This window comes from Plectropomus leopardus, chromosome 18 (assembly GCF_008729295.1).
Source record: "Plectropomus leopardus isolate mb chromosome 18, YSFRI_Pleo_2.0, whole genome shotgun sequence".
NCBI lineage: Eukaryota > Metazoa > Chordata > Actinopteri > Perciformes > Serranidae > Plectropomus > Plectropomus leopardus.
The window spans coordinates 15,632,163-15,643,209 of NC_056480.1; the positions used below are offsets into that span (position 1 = coordinate 15,632,163).

The window sequence follows — 11,047 nt, forward strand, 5'->3', positions numbered from 1 at the left end:
TTTAGATACACAAGGCTCATGTTTTCCCCAAACAGGAACCTTTTTACCACCTTTAGGTGCGTTTTGTGTGTGTGGGGGGGTTGTGATTATTCAAAACAGGTAATTCTGTTCAAACAGTTCATTTGGATGGCATGGATGTCACAGAAGTGCATATCAAATATGATACAAATGGCATTATTGGGTTAAATATAAAGTACATTTAGTGTCAAAAAAATAGAATTAAGCTTGTGGATACCCTGCCATTTATTTAAATAGGGGTAGCTATGTTCATAAAGCAGTCACACAAGAATGAGACAGGCTGATTATCTTTTTTTTCTTTTTAAATCAGAAAGAACAAAGTCTGTAAGAGCATTTCAAAGCAAACCCATACTATCAACAGTCAACAATCACCATGCAATCAAAAACATCTGCAACCAGCAACAAAGAAAAACAGTTTGAAATGTATACAAACAGAAAAGTAAACTCTAGGTCAAACCAGGAAATTAAATACAAATTTGTGAGGGGCAAGGAAAAAATACTTCATGAGTCACACTATTAACTACTTTATGCACTTCTCTCCACTTGACACACACACTCAGCCCACTGTGTAGAGGTGTGCCCATGAATAGGATGGCAATTTTTACTAAATACTTATTTCAACTCTTTCATAATCTCAAATATATAAAAAGCAACATCCAAACAACATTCAGTCCTATTAAATAGAGTTGGTGATTGTATTGTTTCTTTTTTTTTCAGAAATGGGATCGTTTAAGGTCCATTTAGGGCCATTCTAATAATTAAGAATTTGTTTTTAATGAGTGCATTTAAGTTCCCTTAAAAAAAGGTTTTCTTTTATTTAGCCAAAATCTATATCAACTAAGGCGTGAGGTAGAATATAATCTTGCCAAAACACTCAAGTAATTGAAATGAGAGGGTTAAGCAAAATTGTGCTTGAAACAAATTATAAAATATGCATCCAAAACAAAGGATCTCTTAAAAACATTTTTGTTATGTTAAGCATTTTTGGATCATGTGCACACACAGTAACCAAAACACTTCTCCAATGCAAATTAAGGCCTTGTTAGTTTAATCATTGGTATATTGTATGTCATCAAGACATATAATGAAAACACATTTTTTTTTTGCATTCATTTCTACTGAACAGTACATGCCCTCAAATATCTGAAACAAATCTGTAAACTTTAGATAGGTAATGTCCCAATAATCTCACCACTTTGAGATAAATTTACCACTATGAAAAAAAGATACTGCTCTTGACAGTCTCGTGATGCATATAAGCATTTCAGAAACCTCAGAAACTTTAATAAATACAACCTTTAACCTTCTCCTTATACTGAGTAGGTATACATTGAGAGGCAAGATTACATGGAAACAAACAAACAGACTCCTCCTCCGAGATCTCGTTCCAGTAAGTGTCACACTGCTGACCATGCCAGGATGTCTACGTATTTGCTGGTAAAAATGGAAAGATTAAATTATTTTAATGTTAACAGGCACAAAAAGAGACTGGTAGCATTGCCAGCAGCTCAACTGACCCCTTAAACTGCCCCGGGGTGCCTTGTCCATCTTCAAAAAGCAAAAAATGTCCAGTGTGTAAGCTACATTTTCCCCATGAGAACTTATATTTACAGAGATTTTTTTTTATTTATTTATTTTTTTTATTTATCTTTGTTCTGAGTTGTTCTTTTTGCAGCTTTTGCCGATTTAGGCTCCCAGCAGCGGTGAATCCACACACACTTTTGCAAAAGAGGAGAGCCCAAAACCCGAATCAGGCAATTAAGTTCAGAAATATCCAAAAACCCTAAAAGTTCTGAGTCTCAGCTGGCAAATACTGCATCATTGCTTTTTCTCCTTCTTTCTCTTGTCTGTTTTGTTGCCCGTTGATGTGGAGACAGCAGGCCGACTTACACGCTGAACTACAACCCTCCCATTAGCCCCGCACTGCAGGGTGAATCGCTCTGGGTTCAGGGGACGTCCTGAATCATCCCTCAGGCGGGCCAGGACGTCTCTGGTCAGCTGCTTTATCTGCTGGCCCACAGCACCCATTGTCTTGGCTGTAAGCTGCTTCTCTCTCAGTAGCCTGTCTCTCTGAGCGTGCAACCTTTCCACCTCCTCCTGCAGCCCCATGATGGCGTCTAGTTTGCGCTTCCGGCAGTTTTGCGCTGCCAGCTTGTTCTTCCCCCGCCTGCGGATGTCCCTCAGGAGGGTCACCTGTTCGGGAGAGAAGCCGTGACCGTCGAGGACCTCCAGGAACTCCTCCACAGGCATGTTAACAATCTGCAGGACAGAGAACGGGATGCACATGGCACGGGCACGCAGCTCATCGCGACTCAGCTCCCTGTCTTCGAACCTTGGCCCTTCATCATCGCTGAGAGGCTCCTCTTTGATACCTTTGTGAGGGAGTGTAACTGGCGGCTGGTGGAAGAAAGCAGGAGATGAGTAGCTGTGGTCATGCCACACACTCTCACTCAGATCGATGGGTGACCACGTTGTGTTGTACTCCATGATGCCTTTTGTGGGGACTGAATCCACCTCACTGCTGTAGCCTGTAGCACCACACTCATCTTCACAGTATGAACTGGATGATGACGACATATCAGATGAGCCTGGATGAGTGAGGAGGGAATTACTGTATTAGTATGTATAACAAACAATGTCTTGGCTTCACAAACCCTGGCAATAAAGATTTCATGGGTTCAGTATTTTTCAACCGGGACTCTATTTTCCACATTTTTTTGTGTCTAAGTGACTGATAGAGGTGAAAGAGGCTGTAATGTAACCACTCAGGGCATTTTGCACCATCAATCCACGTCCACTAAAAGTGTTAACTATTATTCCAAGTGTCTGATAACATTATTGAAAGGACCACTATAGATCTTTTTGTTAAAAAGTAAGACCCTTATTTTGTTTAACCAGGAATAGCCATGAAATGGCCAGCCCCAAACCCTGCAGACTCCATTTACATAAAGACATCTGAGCATGGTTAAGGCCAGCATATATTTTGGGTTAATTTCAACAAAACCAGTGTTGTTGATTGTTGGAATGGTGGAAAAACAAACCAATATGATTTTGTGGCGGTTTCTTTGTTTGTCGACTTTGAATAAAGTGGGTTTCACAACAATAAAATTACTGTTAATTTTTAGTTATCGAGTCTGGTAGATTTGGGGATGAATATTTCAGGGCTGTTACTGGTTTTAAAAAAATGATTTCCCCCTAAAAAGAGCTGTCCCTGTTGGGATCTTAGACACTTAAAAATAATAATCTGAACATGTGATTGGATGTAATTGACAGCCTGTTTTGTGGCAAAACTCAATACTGATAAAAGTTTTTGAAAAAAGTTGTTCCCATCAATCACCCACTCACAAAAACATGGGAAAAGAGGATCTGGGAAGAAAAATACAGAAGTTACCCTTTGATTCACAAGTATTAGTAGAGATTTGAACCAACCTGGAGAGACTGGACCTCCAGAACTGCTCTCCAAAGAGAGACCGGAGTCTGAGTCCAAGTCCTCAAGGACCTGTGGGTCAATGCTTTCCAGAGAGCCCATCAGCTGGCTGTCCAGGCCCTCCAAACCAAGCTGATTGATCTGGTCAAACACTGCCTCATCCAGACAGCCACCCAGAACACTATGCGATGACACGTTTCCAGTCAAATTACATACTGAGGCAAAGGGGAGAGCGGCCAGGCCCACTGCCATCCCGGGTGACGCGTCTGAGTGTGAGGAGCCTGTGGATTCCAGTCGGAAGAGGGCTCTTTGTTGTTGGGTGAGTGGCCTGGACTCAAGTCTTTCAGACGCCACACCAAACACTCCAGCACTGGTTACCATAGCATCGTGCAAGCTGACATCCTGGCTGATGGCGTTGGTGATGTCTGTGTTCAGGTCTGATAGACGTTCAGTAACAAGGGAGTCCAAGTCCTACACAAGACATAGATTTTGGGTAAATTTTAGTCTTTGCCATTTTGAAAAACCTCCACAACATGCAGTTATCACAGGATACTCAAATTCTACATTGTAACATGCTGATGTTTACTAGATTATGCTTCCAGATTACTGTTTGCAAACCAATATTAAGCTTCATGTAAACAGGGTTCACGCACATCGTCATGGGCAAAATTTCAAAACTCTTCAAGAAAAAAAAATCCAACATTTTTTAAGTTTTCTAAAAACAAAAAAATGCCAAGTTGTTTTTTTTTATTTTAAACAATGTTTTGGTTTTTTTTTTAAAAAAAAAAAAGAAAACATGCAGGTTTGGAATGCATTTTGTCTTTAAAAATCTGTGGTAAAATAAATACAAAAGACATCCATTTAAGGTTTGACCACCAAAATCCTTGAATCTACTTCAATGTTTGGGCCAAATTTGAAAAAAAAAAATCCCACAGGGTTTTCTTGAGACCTTGACTTTTGACCTATGACCACCAAAATCAGCTCATTGTTGAGTCCAAGTTAAAGTTTGTGTCAGATTTGAAGAAATTCCCTTCAGGCGTTCGTGAGATATCACGTTCACAAGAAGTTGCTGGACGGATGGACAGACAACTGGAAAAGATAATGCCTTTGGCCTCGGCCATCTTCAGTGCGGAGGCATAAAAACAAAACTACGTCAGCAACAGAAATTCACCTCTGTGTTGCACTTATGTAATTTAATTTATTACACACAACACTATTCCACTATCCCGAACTTTCAATGACTTTTACTAGTTTCATGACTTTTCAAGGCCTAGAAAATGTGATTGTGAGATTCTATGACTTCTTCAGATTTTTCATGACCATGGGAACCCTGTACAATAGAAATTTCCAGGTGTCTAATCAACACGAGAGAACAACTTACGTCAAGATCAGTAACAGACAGAGAGAGTAAATTGCTCCAGTGTTGGTCAATATCAATGGTAGGAGGATGGTGGCGCGCTGCATCAGACAGCGCAGTGATGCCTTCAAGCAGACTCTGAAATAGGCAAAAATAAAGTACATAAATTACAGCACTGACTGAGTAAGTGGTATATTTATGCCATGTCTCCAATGTGAATTTTAGCATTTGTGCAACAGTTTAAAATCACACCACTGTATCTGCTTAAATAGGACATCAAAATACAAGGGGAAACTGTTGAAAAAGCAAAATTATACTGTATCGATTATTACGACAATGAACTGAAGCACAAAATCCTTCACTGTGAGACATAAAAAAATTACTGTGCTGAACTATCCCTAATCTTAACCGTTGTCACCAAAACACACAGTCATTAGAACGCTGCAATTTTAGGGATGAGATCATGTGAGAACATGAATTTTTGGATTAAAATAGGTACAACGTCATTTTAAACGCTGTCACGTGACTGTAAATCTTATGCAAGCGTGACAAGCGTATTGAGATGGACAAACCCTGTAGTGGATACTCTTAAAAGAAAACCGGTACAGCTACATGTCAGTACACACTAAAGCAATTTTCAACAATATACAGTGACAAATAAAGGCAACTTAAAAAAAACAAGATCATACCTCTTGTTCCAGTGTGGAACTGTGAGCCAGCTGAGTGAGTGGGACAGGTTCTTCCTCCTCTTTAACTTTACTATCATCCTCCTGGTTGGACAAAGAAAAGCAAATGGTGAGAAAGGGGAGATATAATTGGAGATCAGGAGAGTCAAGGATAGAAGAAAGGAAAACGGTCGCTGTTAACTGAAATCGAAATGCCTTAAAGATGATTACATTTCTGATTTAGTGATTCCAGATATCTGGATTGCTTAGAAAATGATTAGAGCGGTTTTTGCAACTCTGGAGTGATCGGAGACCTACTGGACAGAACACATTTAACCCTAAATTCGTTCACAGTCCTATCAACTGCGGTCTGGTCCCTCCACAACACAATACAAGTGTGTGAGCTTGTGTATTTGTGCATAGAGAACCCCAGTAAGAAGTCCTATAACCCGAAATGAATTAGCATTTCAGCACCTCTTGTTCCCTTGTCTGGAAGTCAATGGGTTTTTGAATGCATTTTTAGTTAGAAGTTTGAAATAAGATCTGTGGTTAACACAAACTTAAGAACATTTGTTCTATGACATAAAATACTTGTTTTTGAAGCTTTTGTGTCCTACAAAAGGTGGTTGCTAGCATGTGGGTAAATGAGAAGCCTTTACAGCCTTATGGTGGTGGCAACGTAATGGTAGTTTAGTTCCTTGTAGCCTAATAATAGCTTTTTTCTTCTGTCAATTGCATTTAGGCTTCAAAAATCCTGAAAGTGGTGTTCTTTTGGAAGATTATCTCACTGAATAAAACGTGTAGTATCATAAAGGCTTGTTCACCGCAGAGCTTATTTTCTTCAATTATCCAAAATCCAGTGGAAAAATCCCACAGGTTTTTTTGAAAAGGGAACCTGGGCAACGTTAGCTTCTGAGGGACGCTTTCATTAACAGTTAGGCTAATTACTCTCCAAGATGACCCGACTCTCCTGATACACCAAGTACGGCATTTAATGTAGGACACCATCTCAGTGCCACGGACACAAGCTTCTTGATATATCCACACACAAAGAGGCAAAAAATGATTTGCCATGCCCAAGTGATAATAGGAGGTGGATTCACCCATTTCAAAAAGAAGACGACTGCTAATCAGTATTTACGTTAATGCTAGAGGCAGAATATGACAAGCTGTACATTACACCTGCCCAGGTCTGCCTAAGCTCTGTTTGAGCTTGTTCTCTTCTTCTTGAGTAACTTTCCAGCGTCAATGTAGAAAGTTATCTATCATTACTTTCACATCACAGCCCTTTAACACTGTATTTAAAAAAAACAAAACAAAATATTGCCCTACAAGCAGTTAAGCTTTTACTTATTCCACAAAAGAGCTGGTGAAGAATGAAAGATGTGTCAACATCACATTGAGAACAAGAACCCTGGGAGGGGTCAGTGTTAAAGTATGGACCACTGCTTTTGTGTAAGCAAACAGGGTGAGGGTCTAAGCCTCACTTCTCTCCCTCTCAAGGCCCACAGCTGGCGGCTGACTCTGAAGAAAGGAGATATAGTTACACAATTGGCGACATCAACTGCCCTCAGGACATAACATCCACTAAGCAGCTGTTTCTAGCCTCAGCTAGAAAAACTGGATTACTAGGGGAGTTGGATACAAAGGTCTGGGTGTGATTACACTCTTAAAAATATAATGGGAGTCACAGATTACAGATGGTGGTTAAAAGCTCAGAGTAAAAGCTTCATAGTCACACAATACAGGGATCTTATTAGGGTGTGATTTGTGAAGTTAATTCTACTGTCCTGACAGGGCAACAACTTCAATAGTGAAGCGTGACAGGTGCAGCAGACAGTTAGCTGAATACTCGGGATGCTGTACAACTAACTAGACTGTCTTGTTTACTGGTTACTATGCATATCACGATTGGATTATAATGATCAGTATCGGGCCCGATCAACACATTTTTTGTTTGATCAGGATAACCTTTTTTGATTGTATGCTTGCCCAGTCGTTTATTTATGTCTGTCGTCACACAGGTGCTGTAAACCGTGAGTCTGATTTGCAGCAGATATTCAGGTTTTACTGTATTGCTGCTCTCCACTAAGAGGAGGCAGATTTTTTTCATGTTCAACTTAAGCTGCCACATGAAGTGGAATTTTTTTTTGCTCGTTTTTGGTGAACTAGTTTTACTATAATGTTATAATAAGCGAAGTTATGACCAATTTTATATAGTGGATTTGAGAGCAATTTCTGAAGACACATTATAGTTTGTTTACTTCATTGTTTTGTTGAAAAAAAGAACCCAAACGCTACAAAAAAAATTAATATTGTTTGTTTACTTTGTTATTTTGTAAAACAAATAAAATAAAATAAATAAAGAAATAAAAACCCTAAGGAAGTCTTTGGATACAGATATTTTTTCCTGTATGCTAATGCAGATCTATTTAACTGTCAAGCATATACACTGAATTAATTTTAATAACTTTAAAGTAACTGAAATGTGCATTGTGCAGCTGCATTATCATGTATCGGATCAGGACTCAGTATCAGCAGATACTCAATATGAAGTGACTTGGATCTTGAGCAAAATACTTGATTGGGACATCTATACTCGTTACAATAGTTAGTTATTGTTTAAATTGAGTTACCAAACTCCCATGATGAGCATAAGTGCCCTAATCAAACAAGGCAAGGAATTAATTAGTGATTTGCAATTTGTGACCCAGGACTGATGGAGCCATTCAAAGTGAAAGTGAATGTACATCTCAAGTTTTTCCAACATCGTGTAGTCTTGTTACCTGCACCAGGAAATATCCCATAATAAGTAACTTGTTGGATGGGCACACATCATTGCATAACATGGGTTATAGTGCTGCTAGTTAGCTTGTGATAGCATTAGCTGTTAACTATTATGGAAGTTTTAACTCCAGTTCACCACCTCAAATACTTGAGCTGGACAGCCAGTCTTATTGATCATAAACTCGAGTTAGCAGCACAGTCTGTTTAACTTTACATTTCACACACACTTGCCTCTTTAGGAAACCCGCAGGCTCCAGCTCTACAAGGCCCTTGTCCGAGTCCAGGGGTTGTTTGGCACCCCTCTTGGCCACTGCCAGGCAGGTGTTCACGGTCATCTCTGGTCTCGTCCCCGGGGCTTTCTAACCCCGAGGTGGTGTCAGTGTTGTTGCTGGTTGAAGGCCCACAGTCAGCACTGTCAGTGGCGGACACTTGGTGCACCAGCCATGCGCTCAACTGCGTGGGGAACCGCGGTGAGCCCAGGTTCCTCACCTCGTCAAGTAGCCGGCGACTTGCAAAGAAATAGTCCAATTCGGGACATTTTGGGTGCACACTGTATCCGTCAAGAGTGTCTCTCAAATTATGAAAGGGTGTCTGGGTGTAGGCTGAGCTAGGACCCAAGTTAATCTCTATCAGAGGCGAATAATAGCCGCTTAAGTAGCTGTCGATATCCACACGAACTCCAATCAAACTGAGTAAGATCGTTAACTGAATAAGGCCTTCTGAGAAGTATTTTTTCGCGATTTGCATTTTCTAAATACTTTTAGATCTGCAGATAATTGTGAAATACTGACCCAACAGTTCCTCTTTCCCGAATGGACAAAGGGAAAAGCCTAACAAAAGAGCACGCCTTCCCCTGTCAGACAAAGAGGTCCGCCTGTACCGGCGAAATCGTTAGATAGCTATGCTAGCTGTTAGCAGTTAGCCATTAGCTTTCAGTAACCGGTTAATTACTACCTCTTGGCGCAAACATAGCGGAACCGTTTCTTTCAGTCCTTTGTAGCGAAGAAGTTATTTATCGGTGACAGCTTGCTATCAAAACTTCCCCGAAGATGCCAGTTAAACAGAAAATGAAACACCTGAAAGGCTAAATGCTGTCACAGTACAGTGCTGCTACTGGGGGAACTTCGGTTTAGGCTTTGCACAGCCGCAATCTGATTGGAGGAAAGCGCTCACCGCATTAGACGATGATTGGACAATTAGAACGTCAGTCATAATTTTGACCAATGAGAGCAAGAATAAATCGTTAACTGTCTGCAGCCCTCGCCCTATTTAAAACCACACAAATTATCAAGAGAAATAATAGCAACAACCAAAATAATACTATTTCAGAAGTATATATCAAATATCATTCTGTAGTTCTGATTCTCTGCATTCAACAGTTTGTCGATCACAAAGGTATTTCTGGTTAAGCTGCATTTCCGGGACATTTGCTCTACTAACCTGTATTTGTGCCATGCTCGGCCTACTGGTAGATGTCTGAATTACAGTTTGAACTTGTTCAACTTTAAATAACTAACCCCCAACATAATAAAGGGGAAAACCAACGGCGGAATCCCCAATGGTGTAATGTAACGAAGTGACAGACTTCACCACTCCCAGCTGCGGAGACATTTGTATAGTTGTCGCCTTGTAAGACATTAATATATATTGCTTTGTTTATTTCAATACCATGATATTATACTTTGTTTGTGTATATATACTCATTGTATGTGATGTTTTGTCTTTTTCTATATGGACCCTAAGTCTAGAATACAGGACTGAATTTGATTTAACAGACTGATACTTTGTTAAAGTAAGCTTGTTTTCGGGAGTATCTATACTTGGGAGTGTTTATAATTCTGTCAACTTTCACTTTTATACAACTTCATATTCAAAATAAACTTCCTTTGAGTTGTTAAAAAAAAGAGAGAGAGAGAGTGTGCTCTCTTCAAATGGGCTCCATTTTTAGGGTGGTGCTCATGCTACAAAGCGATAAACTTAGTAAGTCTCACAATTCTTCCACTTGCTTTTTTATCAGCAGCAATTACTTGTACTTTTACTTTCAATACTTAAGTACATTTAATATAATAAAATGACTTTAGATACTTAAGTTCTGTAAATATCAGATACTTTCAGTATTTCGCTTATGTAATACTCTAATAGGAGATTTTAACTTCTACCAAAGTAATTTCCTGGTGAGAAATCTGTACTTTCACTTGGGTGTAGTCTTTGGGTACTTCATCCACCAGTGGGAATCCTCTACAAAACACCTTATTGGACATGTAAAACAAATTAGATCATACTGTATTTATGATCACTGGTAGAAAGTAATCAGCCTTGACTAAGGCTGTATAGGATATGTAGGCCTACTTTTCAGAATGCATTTTATTTGAAACAAACATTAACATTTAAAACATTATTATGGAAAAAAAACTACCCAACGCTGTATGAAATAGCTCCACTTCTACTTATACCACGCCAGTAAAAGGCCTTATAATCCAATTATAGCCTTTACTGATAATAAAACCATCTCAAAGGGGTTATTCTGCATATTGAAATTCTTTTAGTCTTTTTTCCCCTGGTAAAACATATCCGCTTATAAGTAGAATATTAGATACAGGACATTTATTTGTCAAGGAGCACATTTATACTGTGGTTTGCTACTTTTGCTAAAGTTAGAAGATCAAATATGTAAAATAACACCAGCACAGTTCTTGACATCGGAACAGAAATCAGTAATAACAAATTTTAACCATTCAAAAGTTCAATCTTGTGGTAAATTTGTGCAATTTTACCAGTGGTCTAAGATAGAGC

At 39.3% G+C, this 11,047-nt stretch overlaps 1 protein-coding gene across 1 annotated transcript; it reads right to left on the minus strand.

Moving 5' to 3' along the window:
* Positions 1-302: 302 nt before the first annotated feature.
* Positions 303-9,367, minus strand: nfe2l3 (nuclear factor, erythroid 2-like 3). The gene is made up of 5 exons (XM_042506257.1): positions 8,486-9,367; positions 5,492-5,572; positions 4,827-4,940; positions 3,448-3,916; positions 303-2,606 (listed from the first exon to the last, which is right to left on the minus strand). Exons 1-5 carry the CDS (start codon positions 8,999-9,001, stop codon positions 1,837-1,839), a joined length of 1,950 nt encoding a protein of 649 aa, XP_042362191.1. The 5' UTR covers positions 9,002-9,367; the 3' UTR covers positions 303-1,836.
* Positions 9,368-11,047: the final 1,680 nt, after the last annotated feature.

Excerpts from the sequence above, each read along its gene's own strand:
- nfe2l3 (XM_042506257.1), bottom strand. The coding sequence starts at position 9,001 with ATGCAAATCGCGAAAAAATACTTCTCAGAAGGCCTTATTCAGTTAACG. Across the intron at positions 5,573-8,485 it reads CCTGCGGGTTTCCTAAAGAG|GAGGATGATAGTAAAGTTAA; the intron begins GCAAGTGTGTGT and ends TTGTCCAACCAG. Across the intron at positions 2,607-3,447 it reads TGGAGGTCCAGTCTCTCCAG|GCTCATCTGATATGTCGTCA; the intron begins GTTGGTTCAAAT and ends TCACTCATCCAG.